The 19,546-nt window shown below is 34.4% G+C and overlaps 1 protein-coding gene across 1 annotated transcript in view; it reads right to left on the bottom strand.

The window, feature by feature from the left end:
- Positions 1–16,811, bottom strand: part of OPA1 (optic atrophy 1 (autosomal dominant)) — a gene marked incomplete at its 5' end in the record, with an annotated part of 29,573 nt that extends 12,762 nt beyond the window's left edge. Inside the window, 8 exons of the mRNA XM_010015362.1 lie at positions 854–940; positions 1,898–2,002; positions 3,545–3,598; positions 12,789–12,856; positions 13,492–13,545; positions 14,794–14,901; positions 16,062–16,158; positions 16,493–16,811. Coding sequence (XP_010013664.1) covers positions 854–940; positions 1,898–2,002; positions 3,545–3,598; positions 12,789–12,856; positions 13,492–13,545; positions 14,794–14,901; positions 16,062–16,158; positions 16,493–16,811 — 892 coding nt within the window. The remainder of the gene's footprint in view (positions 1–853; positions 941–1,897; positions 2,003–3,544; positions 3,599–12,788; positions 12,857–13,491; positions 13,546–14,793; positions 14,902–16,061; positions 16,159–16,492) is intronic.
- Positions 16,812–19,546: the final 2,735 nt, after the last annotated feature.

Genomic DNA, 19,546 nt, shown 5'->3' with positions numbered 1-19,546 from the left:
CATGGGCCGTCAGCAGGACAATGTGGAAGCTTAGACAAAAGCTGACTAAAAAGATGTTAATCTGTAACAACACTGGCTGTATGATATTTGACAATAAATGTACTGGTTTAAACATTGAACCCTTGAAAAAATACTAACTTTTAGTCATGCAAAATCTTGATTTGCTCTTATGACAGCAGTCTACAAAGCAACTTACAGGCCTAACCTTCCAGGCCATCTAATGAAGAGAGGAAGGGCTTGCTGTTCTCGTGACAGGCATTTCTTCTTTTTGTACAAAATTCTTTCAGCAGGTGAAACACTGAAGACTACTCATCCACTTTCACCTGGGGAATGCTGAATTCTGATGTAGTTGCTGTCATTTAACCATCTTATTGAAGCCACCATTGCTACAGGTGGTTGTGCAAGCAGGAAGCATTCCTGGCTCTCTCTTACACCAACAGTGGGGCTATCCAAACTCCTTCTCACACTCACCCCTCCAACAGCAGGAGGGGTGGGGACGTTTACCCTACTGTGGGGAGGTTAGCCAGGCACCTTGCCTCCTCAGCACCATGTGTGGGAAACAACAGTCATTTTACAATGCTGAGAAGGCTGAGGTGCCTGGTCTGAAACCATTTAAAAATAAAAGCTAAGCACAGCAGCAGTATCTGTATCTAGATAGGTTTTTATCTATGAGGCAAGACAGACTTAGAATAATTATATTGGTTATTCTCAAAATTCTCTTGTTGCATTTAAAATTGAGAGTCTGTCTGAAGTTACAAGAAAATAGCCTGGCACTAGGTCTGGATTATAATCATTATATTCAACTATAAGACTGGTGCTTAACCAAAAAAACTTGAATTTTTTATCTACTTACTCGAGGTAGATGATCTTGAGTGTTGTAACTGGCATCGTAATCAGACAGAATGTCAAGTACTTCAGAATACATATCAATCAAAGATTTCTTAAAAAAAAAAAAATGAAAACAGAAAAAGTACAGAAAACACAGCCAATTAACAGAACAAAGACTTCATCTGTATATTCTATAAACTCATCTGTAAAAGTGCATTTATTCTCTCCTGATGGCTCGAAACCTAAACTGTCTATACTGCAGAGGAGATCTCTGTTTTATGAAGTACAATACCAAGCAAAGTCACCCCTTGTCTTCCCTGGATGAAAATACTGCAGATTCATCATGCTGAATAAGCAAAATGAGAGCTCTTACGTACAGTGTAACAGAACAAAACCACTCAGACTTCAGTTTCCAAATTAGAAAACTAAATTGAGTTTCTTCCATTAAACATCTAGACTTGCATTTTCAGCTTGAACAGTAAGCATTAATAAGGGTATAAAGCTACCAATCTCATTCTGTACAAACAAGAACACTTTATCTTCCAGTTCCCAAAAGAAAGAGGAAGATCCATACTGGTCAGTGATGCAGACTAAGGCAGAAAGCATCCATTTTTAAAATGCTCAGGATGCTGGCAGACAAAAGCAAAAGAATACTTAGTTCGATCCCCCTGGATTTATACAGGGCTGTTAAAAGATGTTTCCTAATCCTGTAACTATATTTCTACTAAACTCAGCAAGACCTATGCCAAAAGACTGCGTGTGTGAGAAGAGTTGGAAGTATATCTGTTAGCAAATACAGTGAAAAATCTAATCTACATCAAAAATCTAATCCACATTTCCCACTCACTTAGGTAAGTTATTTCGTTAGATGTAGTAACCCCATTGTGCTCTTCAACTGAAGCCATTTCCAATAGTTAAAGAAAGTATAGAAGTCTTAAGATGTCAAAAAATTAGCAAAGATATATAATAAATGTTAAAAGTTCATCTATGAATTAACTACAGTTTAGAATAGCATCATGAAAAATGTGGCATAATTATATTTCAATGGTGATTTGTGACTCATAAGTACCTTTAACTTCCTCTGATGAATTCCCTTGTCATCTCTTTGCAGTACCAATTTTCTTAGTTCTTTGTTCTCCTTCTCTAACCGCTCGAGCATTCTTTGGTATTTGAGCTACAAAACAGTGGTACAAATATATTCTTGTCATTACAGAAACACTACACTCACATGAGCAAGTCCTTCAGGCAAGTCTTTCAAAGATACAGAAACCTTTGTCATCACTACAGTTTATTAAAAATACAGGACCATTAAGGGAAGAATGTTAGGCTTTCTTCCAGCAACACAACACCTTTGCTTAAAAAGTTTTAGTAAAACCACAGTGTTCAAATTTAGGGATACATAAATCAATCTTTAACCATCTTAAACAAGCACCATTTTCAAAGGAGCTACACATCTGCAGTTGCATCTGACAAATTAGTGTCAGTGGGAACTGGCTGTTCAATCAAGAAGATTGTGGGGCTTCGGTTTGAATTTGCAAGCTTAGTTTAGACCCTTTCTTTACTATATATATCTCTGAAGATGAGACATTAATATAGTTCCAATACCTACTCTGAAAACTGTTTTCTATGCTGTAGCAATGCATTTGGCCTGAGTGTACTTTCTAAAACACATTAACTTTCAAGCTGCTATTAAAAAAAAAAAAAAAAAAAGCTTTCAAAAATAAATATATAAAAAGGTTAACAATATCAAAAAATCCTAACAATACCTGTCATTACTGTTCAAATTTTCCACGTTTTGATTTATTTAAAAGGACATCACTCTGAACAGCACCATCCTCTTTAGCTTCTTAAAGGGATTAAATGTCCTCTTAAATCCCAGAGGGCAGAGAAAAAGCTTTTAAACTGCCCACATCAATTTTCATGCTAAACAGTCCAATCATAGAAACAGCTGTAATTGAAAGAACTGCTCACTGCTTCACAATACAGATATTCGTTAGATTTTCATGGCTTATACATTCTAGCACTGTATCTGCAATCATTTTTCTTGATGGAAGAAAACAAAAACAATACTTTGCTACCCCTGAATGCTACTGAATTTATCATCCCACATATCCTATATGATGTCTATTTTTCCACTTGGACCTCCAATGTTGGGTCAGCAAATGCACTTAAAAGCTTCTTTACTGGAAATAACATTTCCTAAGATTAAGGGGCTAAAATATAACTCCTTAATAAGTAAACTCATGTCCTTTCTGCAACAAATGTGCCATTTAAACATATAAACTATCACAGATATATTTAGTAGCACTGAAGTTATGAAAGAGAGCAGTAGAACGTTACAAGTACAATTAACATGCACAGCAACTTAAAAATTGGAATCTCAACACTGTATTTACATAACACTCTTGGGCTAACTTTACATTTCAGGAATATATAGCACTGAAGACAATGAAGGTATTTAGAAAAAGTATGATTACATATTTGCCCTATTCTTACACTCCCTCCTTGCATTCCGCCAGTCATTGCCAGAGAAAGAACAGACTGAACTGACCCTTGGTTTGTGTCAGCAGTCAACTCCATATTGATTAACTCAAAATTTGAAAAAAGCACTGCGTTTTTACCCGATCTCTTATATTTAGGTGTGCTCTTGTCTAGTAAGTCGCAGTCTGCTGCACATAAATCTCTTCTTAAGACATTAGTAACTCAGAAAAGTTACCTGAGTACGTAAAAGTTCTTCTTGAAGTTGATCAATCTTCTCTTTGTCAGAAACCTAAAAAGAAAAATAAAGGCTACTAACTCATTGTTTAGTTTAGCCACTGCAAGAAACCGAATCACAAACTGAAAGCTTCATTCCACATAAGAAAATTGACTTTAAAAGCAAATAAAATTATTCAAATTAGCATTTGAGATTTAATGCTGATGGGAAGTTCCATCTGCAACAGGAGGTTCGTATTAAAAAAAAAGTCTGAATTCCAATACATGCAAATGCAAAAATTAACCTTTCAAGGCTTAACACTAGAAAAATGAGCTTAGGAAAAAGCATAAATGTAGTAATGTCAGGCAACTAGAGCCAGTCTCAGTCAAATATTCTTAAAATAGGTTCACCAAGATGTGGTAAGTTGTTCAAAACTCCTTTAAATAACACAGAGGCAAAAGCATAAAAGGTGCAGTACAGTGTCATATGATGTAAATATTTACAAGCAACATAAAATCTGATGGTTGACTAATTAAATATTAAGTTTAGAAAATAATAATTTGAAATGACGATAGAGGTAAAAGCTTCAATATTTAAATAAAGCTCATGTGAGATTTACAACTCAAGTTAGCTTCATATCAGAAAAAGCGTATCATTTATCATGCAGAGGACAACTGTCATTTAGACACAAATCAATTTAGATACTATAATTTCACAGCAATTGTTACACATTAAACAAGAAAAAAATCCACAGTTATTCATAGTGATTGATATTATTTAGCTATTAAATCTGTAATACACAGGATTGTGTATTCATGAATACATGAAGAATTCACTTCATAGAAAGCAAACCAAGCTGACACTTGCATATGTATCAGTTATTTTCTCATTCACGAGCAAAAATAGGAAGTGCTGTAAACTGACTTCCTGTCCGTTTCTGTTAATTAGTTCAGTGATAGCAAAAGTGCATCAGAAACAGGGTTAGTTTAGCACACAGAAACTTGATGCATGCAGCCACAAGGTGGTATATGTAAAGAAGCATTTACATATAGACACACTTTAAACACCTCAGACATATAAGGGGAAGATAAAAATCAAAGGGCAAAGAGAATGGAGTGGAGAGTCAAAAGAAGCAAGAAAATAAAGGAAAAAATCGAGGAAAACAAAGTGTTCCCATGTGATGCAGATTTTCAAAGCAGGTCGCATTTTCCTGCTCTCTGCTCTTAAGCAAGCTGTTAAGAGCAAGCTCTCTGCTCTTAAGCTCGAAGTACTTTTGGGGCCTTGATGCATCTTTGAAGTACAGATTATAGACTCGTTACCTCTAACCACCTGAGTGCTTTTATGTACAATATACTTTTGTTAAATACCATAAGCAAAAATATTGCAGAGCTACATGTTGCAAGATCTGAAGTATTATCTAGAATTATCTAGCATTAGATGATTAATTCTAACAAGGACAATTAGACGAGTTCTTTCAAAAATAATAAACAGCTCTAGAATGATGTATATGCTCCAACATATGGTTCAGGTGTGCTTTGCATGTTAGTACATGCAGTAATTTGAACATGTAATTCATACTACTGCTAAAATTTTTTAAGTTGCCAATAAAAGCTGAACTATCAGAACACCCTGAAGTGCTAAATCATATGACTAATCTATGATTTCTGTTCACAAAAAATAAAATAATCAAATATCAAAATATCTCTATATAGGCACATCAATATTTGTTTCATTCAGTTTGGTTTGTACATCATGATTCCTCGTTCTTTCCCCATTGCCACCATAAAGACTCAACAAGATAAGAAAATTGTAGGGCCTTTTATTAATCAAGGGTTCCTGCACAGAGATGCAGATACCTCTTTACTAAGATTACCAGAAGCTCCTTAGGCACATTTTGCACAGTGGTTGCTTTCCAACAAACTTTATCACACATTGTATAAAATAACCATGTGTCTCTGAAAATTCAGTACCTCTGACACCACAGTTATTGGTTCTGTATATTTTCTAAACAGACTATAAAAATTCTAAATCGGTCATCTACAGAAAAACTACAATGATTTCCAGTAATACAAATTAAAGTATCAAGGCCCAGACAAATGCATGCAATAAGCAGCCATGCACAGTGCAGCTACAGAAAGCTAATCAATCATACTGCTAAATCTTTATCAAAAGGTTGGGGGGGAAAAAATGTCAAAAGGGAACAGTTACATTTTTGTTATTAATAACCTCTCCTGACTGTGAGATGGTTTTTACCATTATTTAATTTACAACTGAAGTAGATTTAATATTGAGTAATTAAATTAAAAATGGAAAACATGCAAGTAAATTGGGCAACTGAACTTCCAAGAACAGAAATGAAATGATCATGTTCTCTAGTAGACAGGCAAGCAAGCCAACTCAGTTAAAAAATAAATAAGGTTAGTTTATGCCCTGTCAAAACAACATGCGATGACTTATTTCAATGACAGTAACAATTTCTTCTTCCAAAGGCAATTTGAATCAATGATTGGAATCTTGAAGTTATAGTCTTATACCAAGATATTAAATAAAATAGTTTTTGAAGAAAACTGAAATATTTTTCAATTTTTTTCAAGTGAAATGATTAATGTGACAAACAAGACATATTCCTAGTCATTAGGCATGTATGCCGAACAGCACATTTGAATGCTAAATTAAAACTTCCTACTTTCAACACCCAGAAAACACAAAAAGTACCTGACTTGGAGGACATTTACAAAGATAGCCCTTACAGGTATGTCACAGCTTAGGAATTGTAGAATTAGTTGCAAGAAAGTACTAACAAGGTAGAACTCCACTCAGAGACCAAGCTCATTTTTCTCCAGATTGCATTTATCAGGCTGATAGATTTTTATGCATCAAATATCGTATTGCCTTTCCAGTAATTTTTACATCTTCATACATTTTATTATAAACTTGAAGCTGCTATTCCATACTTCCACTCCCTCAATGAACTGCGTACAATCTTTGTTATACAATGCCTAGATTCATAACTGAGGACAGAATACATCACTGCTCTTTTAAATCCAAACAGAATATTAAGTAAATAAATTTTACAAATGAAATGAGGAAAAATAGCCTTTTTTTTTGTTCTAAAAGGAAGATTAATAGTTTAGAGTGGCCAAGATTTGTAACTCTAAACCATAAAAAAAATAACATAGCAAGGAAGTAAAATATTTGAATTTATGAATGCTACTATAGTTTCAGAGGACTGATTTCCTTTTTTGTTGACAGACTACAAAGCATGACAATTGCAGCTATGCAACTATGTCTAAAAGTTTAATTCACATCTGTGTTTCTCTTTCTGTGGGAGTTATCTTCAGATGTACAGAAGATAAAGTTCTGTATGCAGTGCTCAATTCCAAAGTTATTGAAAAATATAAGTAATCAGAAAGATTTTCTGGGGGCATAGAAGCAGCCAAAGCAGCAATGTAGTTAAGAATTACAGGTTGTAACAGATCAGACAACTAAAATATCCCAATTTAGGAAGCTCTTCCAATTCATCTGAGTCATATAATAATGAAAAAAGTGATCAGAGCTTAAATTCAGTACAATTATATGCAGATGTTCAACAACTACAGCATATCAGTATAAACTGTTCTTTAAGAGGGAAAACAGAAAAAGGAATACCTTTGATAAATATACAATAGAGACTGTTACTAACAGCAGTATTTAACTGTCCATGCAAAAGTGCTTCTAAGAAGCTGCCGTAATTTTCAGGATGGTAACAGTACAAAGCAGGAAAAAATGTTCCCAGAAATACATTGCCTGTAAATAGCTGTACTTTTATAAAGACAGAGCTACTGTAAATAAGCAACAGTAGAGAAAACACTTAACATTTATTCACATACTTTTCTTCAATGCATTTTTAACACACGTACTTTAAATAACAGGTTTTATAGAGGTAGAGAACATACAAGTTCAAAGTGACACAAAGTACCTGTTCTGCTCTTAACACCTTGCTTTAAATACAACTTGGTTAAACTGAAACAGGACTATACATCTACAGTGAAGTTGGCTGTAAAAATTATTTGGACCCATGATTTAATTAGATTTTTCTAGCTCAAATGCAGGAGGCTGAAGTATGTGATTAGTGTGAATACAGTACATATAGTTTTCCTTAAGCCATCACCTTTCGCTTCTGCTGGGAAGAGCCCATGTTATATTGGCCAGCGGCTCTGCGTGCTTCCTCTTCGTGCTGCTGGATTTGTTGTTGTAACAGAATGAGTTCACCAAGCAGGCCCTGCCATGAGTTTACAATAAAAAGGAAAGGAAAAATTTGGGGTGTAAGGAGAATGAAGTTAAAACAAAGAGCATGACAAAGACAGATGAAAACCAGGTATGAATGGGTCAGTTCAAACAAAAGTGAAATTTTGTTAGCAAGATCTCTTGCTAGCCAGCTGGGTGTGGATATAGTCAGCAAAACCATGCATTTTGCAAATCCAGGTAGAACAAACCAATAAACATTTAGCTATATCTTATAAGTACATTCAACTAATTATATTTAACTAAGCAGCTGAATCTTAAAAAAAATAAATAAATAAAAATCAACTATCCAGATTTTAAGCTATTATCTGAGGTTTCAGAATTTTACTTCAATTATTCATACCAAAAGTTCTCAGCAATTTTTCACAACTTAACCACGCGTGTATTTAAATAATGTGTTTTGGATATTCTACACAAAGCTGTGCACAACAGTCAACAGGCTCAACTTCGCTGGTAACACAAAAGCTCATACTTAACTCTTATACCCAGCAATGCAGGCAGTTTATAGAAAGATGATTTTGCCTGCTACTTCACTTTCTCAAACTAGAAGCAAAGTAGTTTCTAGATCATAAAGAAAAAGTTCCCCCTCTACTTCTGTAACACTCCAGTTTAAATTCATGCTGTCATAATACTTCCTAATCATTCCAAAGTCCTTGCAACATAATGCTTACTCATTTACTTCAGCATTTCTATGAAGCTTAGCTCTCTTCTCCGTCCATACCAAATACTCTTGTAATGGTAAGCTGTCTTTCAAAATTGGTTTAGAGATACTATGCCAGCAGCTACTAGAACTTTACGTACAATTTATTTCAGAGAATGTAGACAAAAGTATTAATGAATTATTTACACAAAGCTATTTAAAAAAATATTACATCATCTTCTATGAAAACATTTGGGGAAACGAAAGGTTTCAAAAATGCACTTCAGGAATCAAAACAAACCCTGAAATAGAACTTTGGTGTAAGAATTCAAGACACCTGCCGTCAAGTTACACATTTGTTGCATGGAATACACAGGCATGTACACATAAGGATAAACAACACAGAGCATGGAAAAAAGAAGATAGACAATCAAATGAACAAATATAAACATCTGTTAAATAGTGATTTGTGTAATATTTCAAGAATAGAAAAATCTTCATATTTGTATTTCACTGAACCACTTTAAGATGTAATAAATTTCTATATTGCCAGACTAGTAAACACATAAGAGCTGTGCCAAAAACTCAGCCAAAAGATTTAATTTCTGTAAAGCAGCAAGGAGAGCTCATGGCTACATTCAGTATTAGAGAAGGAATAATAATCTTTTGCTATTTTGCACACACGGGAACTTTCAATATGACCTGAGAATAGTCCCTTTAAAAATCATGTTATGGGTCAAGAAAATACAAGAAAACACTCTGAACAAAGCCTGCCATGAAGGCCTTTTAGAATTTAAACAGGGACTGTAACAAATGTATGAAGTCACCGAATCTATTCAATGTGCAATTACTTCCTAAGGCATCTGCTCCATGTGAATCTTACTCCATAGTAAAGTATGAAAAGCCTTTTTCAAATATAGTTAGTCCAATTAATAAAATATTCAACTAAGAAATACATTAATTTAAGAGGCTTCTCAGTAACACTTTCTTCTTTGTATATATCAGTCAATAATCTTATTCCCTCTATTTTCTATTTCTTACTTTATAGGTTTGAATTTAAGAAAAAAAATAAAAAAAAATCAAGTAATATAAAGAACCTTAAATAGCACAGAACACACAACAACCAGGCTGGTATGAACCAGGACACAAACGAAAAAGTTTATAACTCTCTCACGGGGCACTACCACTGTTTCCTCCCCCAGAAAAGTAATCATTCCAGTGTAAAACCACATTTACTTTAAATAATTTTATCTAGACAAATAAATTAATGGGATTTCAAAATCCAAGTTGTTTACAATCATTATATTATTATTTTTGTTACCAAAGAAACAATGTAAAGAGAGTAACACTAGCTGACAAACAGAGTGGCATAAATCCTGAAAGTCATCAGAGAATCTGGGAGCACAATAAAGACAAAACAAGTACTGTTATTGTTACTGCACATGCTTAAACCCCTGCCCCGCCCCACCCCTGAAACAAACCAAACCCAACGAAAAACCCCCCAAAACGTAAAACAAAACAACACCACACAAAACCAAACCTACCTATAAATCCCACAACAAACCCCAAAACATTCTCTTATATTAAAAGTTAATAGGCTGTATTTCAGTTGAGTATGACTATCTCTTTAATTTAAAACTTTCTCATGACTAACGTATTTGTGTTGCATTTTCACAAGCAACCAAACCCATTCTTTTTGCATATGTTGACTCTTTCCACTTTTTTCCCCATCAGCTTCAGGGTGACTGCTCATAAGAAAAGCTACGCCACAATAAGTTCTTGCAGGAAAAATAATTAAATTTGGAGGGATGTAAAGGGGTGAAAATGATGAGGAAGGTAAGAGATCCGTTTTTAAGAATTTGAATAAATGTCACAATTTTATCCAGAGTACCTATGAAACTGGGAATGAAGTTGGAAATACAACAGTGCTATGAACAGAAAAAAGAAAATTATGGAAACTTTACTCCACAACATTCAAGAAAGAATGAAACAAATGAGAATGTTTAAAAAAAAAAAAAATCCGAGTCAAGCAATAGTCCTTCCTAAAAGTTTCTTTTTCACTCTCCAGCAGTAGCTGTAGTGACGAACTGCAGAATTACTGTGCTTCTTACACCGACTGAAGGTGACCCTGTGTTGGCTGAGTGAGGCCGTCTATGCACTGCCAAATTCTTCTCAACAGTGGATTCAGGTTCAAGGCATGAAACTTTATCAAAGTGCCAAAGGCAGAGAAAGGACTGTGTGGCTGGTTTTTAATTATTTATCTGGCCTCTAATTCCCAAATCAATACTCAAGTCACATTTTTCACACACACTTCATCACAGATAGATAGATAGATACAGTGGGTTTATGTATATATATTTTTATTGGGCTAAACTTTGGAATTTGTTTGTTTTAATAGGAAGCTGAAACTGTTGAGGAAATTGTTTTGGAGACAGACAATATTGCAAGATAATTTTCTAAGTTAACACTGCCATTTGAAGTGCAAGCCTGAACTAGTCCCACACATACAATAAAATACTTTACTACACTATAGCTTTTATAACTAGTCATTTTAATTTAATTATTTTTTAAAAATTGTGCCTTTTTATTGAATAAGAAATTATAAGATAAATACATCAGCTGGCAAGAAGCAGTACAGCCCGATTCAATGTCTGGGACAATGTCCACTCCTCAAGGTTACCTTCCCAACTTACTGGTTTCTCACTCATTCTACAGGAAGTTTTAGAGACCCATCTGAGGACCATGCCAAATAACAGTTCTGCAGAACATTCTTTCAAAGAGGAGGTCCTAGATTCCTTTACCAGTTACCTATCTTTTCCGCAATGAAACAAAGAAAACCAGCTTATCAGACACATTTAATTCCACGATACAGCACTTTATATACGCACAGAGTCACAATTCTTAAACTAGCATTAGTTAGCAGTGGAAAGCATTGAATGAAAAAAGGCCATCTAACCCATTGTCTTGAAAATAATAATTTTGCTTGCCAATAAACTAAGTGATTATGCTTTGTTAGGTGCTCATATGTGCCTTGTGTGAAATGTTATGACCAAAACTGATCATATTAATTAGCAAATCAACACTTCAAAGTGTAACACATGGGATATAATTGGAATAACAAAAATTAATACATCAGACTAAATTTTCTAAATCATACTGGCTTCCTGTGGGCTGGTATTTTCCATGCCGCAGCCAAAGTTTTCTTGGCAACATTCAAATGCAGTTGTCACTGCATCAAAACCAGACCGTAAGTATTAGTGAGATTACTGGTATTCAGCAAACATCTCAGTGAATTTAGTTATCAAAGACAACAAACTAAGATGGCCAGTTCTTCACAAATCAATAGTAAAGTAATTTTTATGTTTTAAACACTGAAACCTGTACTAAGCAATCACTCAGGAGAACATAATATATATAGAGACAGTTTACTGACAAAGGAGAAACAAAAAGCCAAGTTAATTCTTATCACTGTTCTAAAGGGAAAAAAGCAGTTACAACAAGTGAGCATTATATGGGTTTCACTATATAATTCCATGCAGAATTAATGTAGAATAAATGTATACATGCCTGCATATACAGAAATGTCTTTTATGTAAAAGCTTGAGTTATAGTTCATACACTTTCAGTTGCAAAAATAATTACAAATTCCCCAGTATATATTGTTTTTCAATTTGTAAAGAGAAATTTTAAAAATATACACAGGAAAAATGAAAGGCCTTTAAACGAAGAGCAACATTACAATTTAGGAATTTAATAGAAATAAGATCAATTAAAAAAACAAAATTAAACTTCACCTTCTTATCAAAATACAGTAACATGTTTTTCCAAAAGATAGTAACAAAAATGTGATATATGCTCTACATAACTAAAGAAAGTAAAAAAGACACACTGCTTTAAGAAACAGAAATTCTTTATTAAGGCAGAAATCCTTAAGTTAAGAATCATAACTGTGAAAGCGTCAACAACAAGGCTGCAAGCAGAGAAGCTTGAAAATAACTATAGAAGCCTAAACTAACTTCGATAATAAGATATAAACTCAAGTGCCACTGAGAACATGCCCTGAAGAATTGCACATGCACACAAAATAGCAATATTACAAACCAGTTTTCTTAAGAATGCAATTCCTAAAGATTTTTATGACTGCCTTTTATCTTACTTACACCAAAACATTTATCATTGTTCTTTTTCTATATTAAAACCAACAATGCATATGCAGGTCATTTTCAATGATAAATTCTATTTGAGCTGCTTCAAATAAACATCCCCAACTAGCTATTGAAGCACTTTAAAAAAGAATTATCTTTAGTCAAGACATTTTTAGTTTTGAAAGAGAGTAATTACCTTCTTGAACTGTTTGTCATTGTCATATCCCTGGTCAGTAGCTCTGAATGCTGTTTCCCCTGGAGAACCTAGGACATAATTACAGAAACTCATTATAATATGCAAAAGGTACTTAAAAATTCTCAAACTACACCTACTATAATATTGAAGTCTCAACCCCTATGTATTATTAATTCAATAATCTTTGAAGTTCCTATTAAAAAAAATAAAAATTCATCTTAAGAATCTGAAAAAGAAATTATTTTTAAAACTCGTGAAAATTTTATATCATGTTTGTGACTCAGATTAGTTACATCACAAGGCAGCTTCAGTTAGACTCTAAGTTCTGAAAACATTTCAAAATTAATTAGTTCTGGTAAACATGAAAGGATAATACAAATTCTCTTGGCATTACTGTAATGAGAAAAAAAATAAATTCTTTTTTACTGTAATGACACAGATTTTCAAAACAAGCTTCTGGAAAACGTCTGAAATAAAAAGCCTCTTCTAATGACTGTGACAGAGAAGCAACAACTATTAATTTATTTATTCTCACAGGGGAGGATCTAAGAATTTCTAAAACAGTTGGAAAGTATTTGTAAATCAATATTAAACTGCTGTAAATATTTGTGTTTACATTGATATTCACTCCTCTTAGTATAGTAGGGTTTTAAGTTTGCTCTAGAGAGGCAGGTTAAGGGCAGTAAAAAGGGCTTTTACACACCTAACAACAGAAGTAGATCAGAAGCTCCTATGACTTCACTAACCAAATTGTAACCTGTGAAAAATCAGCAGAAGAGGGGAAATAAAAATTATAAATACAAAACAAAATGCAAACAAAGATGAGGGATCTTTGTCTCATTTGGAGGACCACACAATTATAAATGGCAACTATGCCCATGGGAGTACGATACCAAATAATAGGTGACATCTCAGAACACCACTCAGTAACACCACAATTTTAAACAGCCGAAATATATAGGAGATCGTAATCTACTTGTCACACTGTTGAATTTGATCCCTACTTAGGTGCTTGCTGCATTTGTAAGCTTAATAAACTAGTTCCACCATTGACAGTATTTTAAGAAAATGAAAACACACTTCTTATGCACACTGATACGGAAATATTTTTGAAGACACTAAGAGCAGTGACTATAACAACTCACAGATATAATCTTCCACAAATACAGTAATTCTTCATCATTAAGGTATATAGGAATATATATTAAGGAATAATCTTGCTTTCTATTACAAGATGACTGGGTAAAGTTTTGAGTTGTGGTCATTAGTAAGTCAGAGAAGATGATTACATTTCTAAGGTACATTAGACATGTGTACAGACATTTCTAAAAAGCCCACCAATCAGAAATGTCTTATTGAAGTCCTCCAAAACCTAAAAGCCGTTAAGCCTACTACTGCCTGGATACACTGAATTAACAAACGATCCCCACATCCCCGTCTTTTGTGAAGGATTTAGAACTCCTATCTACTTTGAAACGTAGCCCCTGCCTAAGTTAAATCTTCAAGCAAGTCCTTCTGGAGCTGTTTCCAGATGGAAAATATCATTCAATCCAAAAGAACACCTTCGTCACAAATCTCTTATTTTACATACTTGTAAGGTTAAACACCATAATTCTTAATAATCCAGCTCTTTTCTCCTGTAACAGCTGTGGTAATGTTACCATCAGTGCCACTCTTACCTTCTCCAAATTCTAGCTGAACATGCCCAGCTTTTATGACTCACTGAAGCAATCTAGCTTTCAATCTGTTTCTTTAGAGTTGTACAAGAATTTTAATTTTCTAGTCAATTTCACATTTTCGTTCCCTTTATCTGCTACTAGAATTCTTGCTTTTAAAAATACATTACACTTACCTGTGTCCATAACACTTTCACAAGAGATACTCAAAGAAAAGTCATGCATTTTCAGGATCCACTTCCATTTAGTGTCTAAGGACATACCTGCAACCTCATCTTGTAACAGCTTATGTTTTCAAAATTAAAACTAAGCTCAAAAAATGTTCTCACCAGGAGAAAAAAATCCTTTCAGTGAAGCGAAGCTCTCTCCAATCTTGTCAAAATCAGGCAGAAGTTTGGCAAGGTCATCTGTATCAGGAAGGGCTTTGATAAGTTTTTCTAGGAAAACAGTACAACAGTTAATGAGTAGGGTTTTTTCTCTACTATTTCTGAGAAGAAAAATGGTTTATGGCATAAAACCTAGCTGATTTTAAATTTATTTCTTTTTTAAGTAAAGAATTAAGAAGTTTCTTTCCACATGCACCTCCCCCCATTAGTGTTGGGAAAGATTACCAGATCCAAAAAAACAGTTGCTTTTTTAGACTTTGAACTTCCTGGTAAGTTGGCTGCCTCAGTTATTTTAAAATTGCCTAAAACTTATTGCTGCATTTCACCACCATATTCCATGTTATTCTCTCACACATTTTGTAGAGGATGTTTTAAAATTACACAAAACTGTAACTAAGCTCACCTCTTGTGATTTTAGAAAAGCTTATTTTTTAATTTCATAAGCTGACTTTGTAATACTTAAAAAAACCCAAACCTTATTAGCTTAAAAGTACTGTAAAAATGTAGTGTCCTCTAGCAATAAAACCAAGAAAATATTTGTCAGTTATTCAATATCTGCATTTTTCTTTGCAATGCTCACACATGAAGTAAAATCTTACACTTTTTTCTAAAAGACCACCACCTTACGACCCTGCATATATAAGTAACTCAGTGCTTGTTTTTTAGATTTCTATCTTTCACCTGAAAATATGAAAAAACCTACTGTAACTAGAAGGTTCAGGAGAAGTCTGTATTTTCAATTTTCTTTTCTCCTGCATCTTCAAGATAATTTTGTAGATAGGTAGGTTCACTACTGTGCATTTTCAATTGGTCTTTTATGCATACATATCTTTTACTTATCTATTTATAACTTGTGTCATTTTCATAGAAAGAATGAACTTCACGCATACTACCCAAACCTGTGTAAGTCCCCTTGATCATGTTCCAACTCTTCTTTCAATACTGGGATTATATGGCCCTATGAGAGGACCAAGAACATTCTCAAATAAAAGGGAGAATTATGGATTATCAATGCTAAACAATGCTTAATTTCCTCCTACAAATGCACTACCACAAATACCTTGGTAAGATACACACCAAGCTCTAACAATACAAGTTCACTCAAATTACAGCTATAAGGATACTATTGGAGAGAGGATCTGAAGACCTACACCCTTAAGTTTTACATCTGCTAGTTTTCATACAAAGTAACATTTTAGCTTTTGTGATACCAAAGTCAATATGTTCATCAAGCTCCCAAATGAAGTCAGGAACAATCCACTTATATTCATCGAGATCTGGCATCATGTCCTTCCACTGATCATATGTCTAATACAAAAAAGGAAAAAGAATATAGTAGAAATAGAAAAATAAATGTATAGAGAAGCATGTAAGTCTACTGAAAAGCAATACCTACATATATAACATCCTAACCCACTATTTTCAGCTATGAATAATACTACTTGGATCTTTTAAAATCTATACTAGTTCTCTATACAACATTTAATATTTTTAATATTCTCCAAATTCACTCATCTTTATTGTCATTAGTTAGCCAAACAATGATATCTTGCATTTTTGGGTATATACCTAGAACTATTGTTTTGAAGCATATAATCACAACAAAGATAAAATGCATAAAATAGCTTCCACAGATAAATACCTTCTTAGCTGTATAACCACCACCTACAGCAGATCCTAATATAAGATAGCGAACTTTGAGAAGCCTTGATGCTAGTCTAGCTAGCCAAAAGTTCCTGTGGAACTGGTATCCATGTTTTCCATTTAAAAGTTTTGTTTTGCGTAGGGACAGACGATTAAGAGAAGAGAACAGCTGAATGGATATCCTTAACGGAGGTCTTTGAAATTTTGAACTTGGATAGTAGAGATGATGTATACTTCGGGAAACAAGATGCAAGTTTTGAAGTGGTGATTTTCTTTTTATTCCATAGCTGCTATTTGCTAGACTCCGGCAAATGACACTAGAAGAAAGAAACAAAAACTCTTAAGTAACAGATTTCCTCAAAACACCATTAACTCAATAACCTCTTTAGAAGCAATCCACATTACATTTTAGCTGGTTACAGATAAATCAGAGCATCATTATGAATGTACAACTTCCAGCTACTATTGGTATGCTACCAGGAAAACAAAAGCCAGCAAACATCGTTAATGGGTATAGCATTTCTAGTGATTACAGAAATAAAACCTTAAATATCACTTACAAAGTCTGTTATAAATTAAATTTAACTTCCACACTGAACTAAGGCAATTAACATGCCTGTGGTAAAACATAACTTGTACAAATAGCAGCTAAGAGTCCACAGAAGACTATGACCAACTTGCAACATAAAACAAAACTTGACATTTTGGCCTATCTTATTCAAACAAACTTCTAGAGAACACTAATTTTGTACAGAATTCTCAAACCTCAAAAAAACAATACACAGAAAAAATTCCTTTGCAAAATACATTTGTTCTTTTTTGACAAAGCAGATTCCCCTTTGGAGTTGAAGCATTTATTTAATGACATCTTTCAGTTCCTTTCACTACTGCCCAGAGACATGGATACTCCATCCCTGGAAGTGTTCAAGGCCAGCTTTGATGGGGCTTTGAGCAACCTGGTCTAGCAGAACGTTGCTCAATGCAAAATATGAGTGAAGTTACAGTTCCTGAAAACAATGCTTGTCCCTTGATGTGTTTTTCAGGATTTTTCAATATTATCAAGTGCATTTACTTAGAAAGGGGTCAAATATAAAAAAGAAAGTGCTTCACACCATAGAGAAAGCACATTATTTATTCAGGAATCCCAAATCATTTAAAATTAACAGATCTTAAAGAGAATATTAGAATCATATGAAATGGAAAATATTACAGGATTTTCTAATAACATGCTCTATAATCTATACAGTTCTTTGCCTTGAGATTTTCTAGAGATGACGTTGTCTGTGACATGCATATTCTTAATGTCCAAAGAAGTGGAAGGCTTATAAAAGCACTTTTAAGCCAGAAATTGAGCTTTTGGAAGATAAGCTAAAAATCAGGATCATGTAAATTAAGATACTTTCCTCTCTTCAAAGACCAATTCTGCCAATGATCTACGTTTAGAAATTTCCCTTAGTGTAATTGAAAGCTTAAAAAAGGGAACTCTCCTCTGACAGTTATGAAAGTCCTTGTTCGTAAAAGTCACTGTGATTTTGAAGGGTATCCTCTTGCTGCTATATTACAGTATCTAGAAGGCTGTGCTCTTGCAATAACAAATCAGTATCTAGAAAGAGGATAATAAGCAGGAACAGAATAATCCCTAAAGTAGTAACAAGTTCCTCCTTTTTGACATGGAACAACAAGAGCCTGAGAAATTAACCAGAGAGTATCAATACAGAAGTGGCTATGTAACATTAAAAAAAACCACCAAAAAACCAAACAGTGCCTCCACACTGTTTTGTTTCCCACTTTTGAAAAGGTTTTTAAAATCAGGGCATGGTAAGCCTGTAAGAAGCAAGCTGATGACTGGGATGTTATTTCTTTTCTTTTGCAGTCACCACTGTTACATAGACATTTAACATTTTCAGCAGAGACCAAATAGTAGCATATACAATGGCAGCCACTTATTAGTCTCACCTAGGTTAAAAGCATTTGTACTATGGTGTTTCTTCTCTAAGACTGTTCTTTTAAAATAAATTGTGTTTTACAGCATTCATCCTCCAAGTTTAAACTGAAGGACAAACTGAGTTCTATAACAAATTGTCATTGCAAGAATTTGATCCACAAATGTCTTTTGAGTGCTATCACATATGTCAAACCCTACCTGCACACGTAAGACAATATAATTCATTAAGAAAACCCACTACATCATTATACCAAAACTTCTGCTGCTAAAAACTTCTCATGAACACCAACCAAAAAAACCACATTCAGATCTTCACTGAAAAGCGCAGTTACATTGAAGAGGGTGTCAAACAATGCTGTTAAATATTTCATGAGTTCCAAATGTAAAGCCTCTGGAAAGCTGTTTTTAACAACCGTAACAAAACTTAGCCTTCCAGACATCAGTAGCCCTGCTGTCAGAATCTGCCTGACTTTACAGGCCTGCAACCTGACTACTCTTGCATTGCACTAAGATTACAGATGCCTTGTAAAACAAGAAAAAGCAGGCTTTTACTATTGATAACCAAACATTCCACCTGTAGGCCATACCTAATATTTTACACACACTGCCCAAGAAATCCCCACCTCAGCTGGAACAATTTTTTTTTTTTTTTTAAGATAAGATATATACACTTTTAAAAGTTATGTCTATTAGTTATGACTGCAAAGCAGTCTTTCAAACGTAACCCAGCAAAAAGCACCCTGGTGCTTTCTTTCTCATTCAGTACTAGACAACACTTATTTTTGTACTGCTGCTCCCAAATCTGCCAGAACATTGTGAGATGACCAGCCATTCAGTTTCACTGCTCCTGTCTAGAATCGCGTAGAAGAATGAAGAAAAACAAGAGGAATGTAGAGTAGCTGCTGGGGAAGACCAACATTTGGACACGGAGGTGACCCTAACTCCTTAGGGCAGGAATGTGGGAGACGCAGCTCCCTTCCACATCGCACCCGAGGTTCCCGGGGAGATGAAAGATGGGGAATTTCCCCGCCCGAGGGTAGCAGGACTCAAGCTCACCCCTGCGACAAAAACACACACCCCACCACCACCACCTCGCACCCCGACCCG

Source organism: Nestor notabilis, unplaced genomic scaffold (assembly GCF_000696875.1).
Source record: "Nestor notabilis isolate BGI_N333 unplaced genomic scaffold, ASM69687v1 scaffold35245, whole genome shotgun sequence".
In the NCBI taxonomy this organism is placed as follows: Eukaryota; Metazoa; Chordata; class Aves; order Psittaciformes; family Psittacidae; genus Nestor; species Nestor notabilis.
The sequence above is the reverse complement of the archived record's forward strand: the minus strand, read 5'-3'. Positions and strand labels throughout refer to the sequence as shown.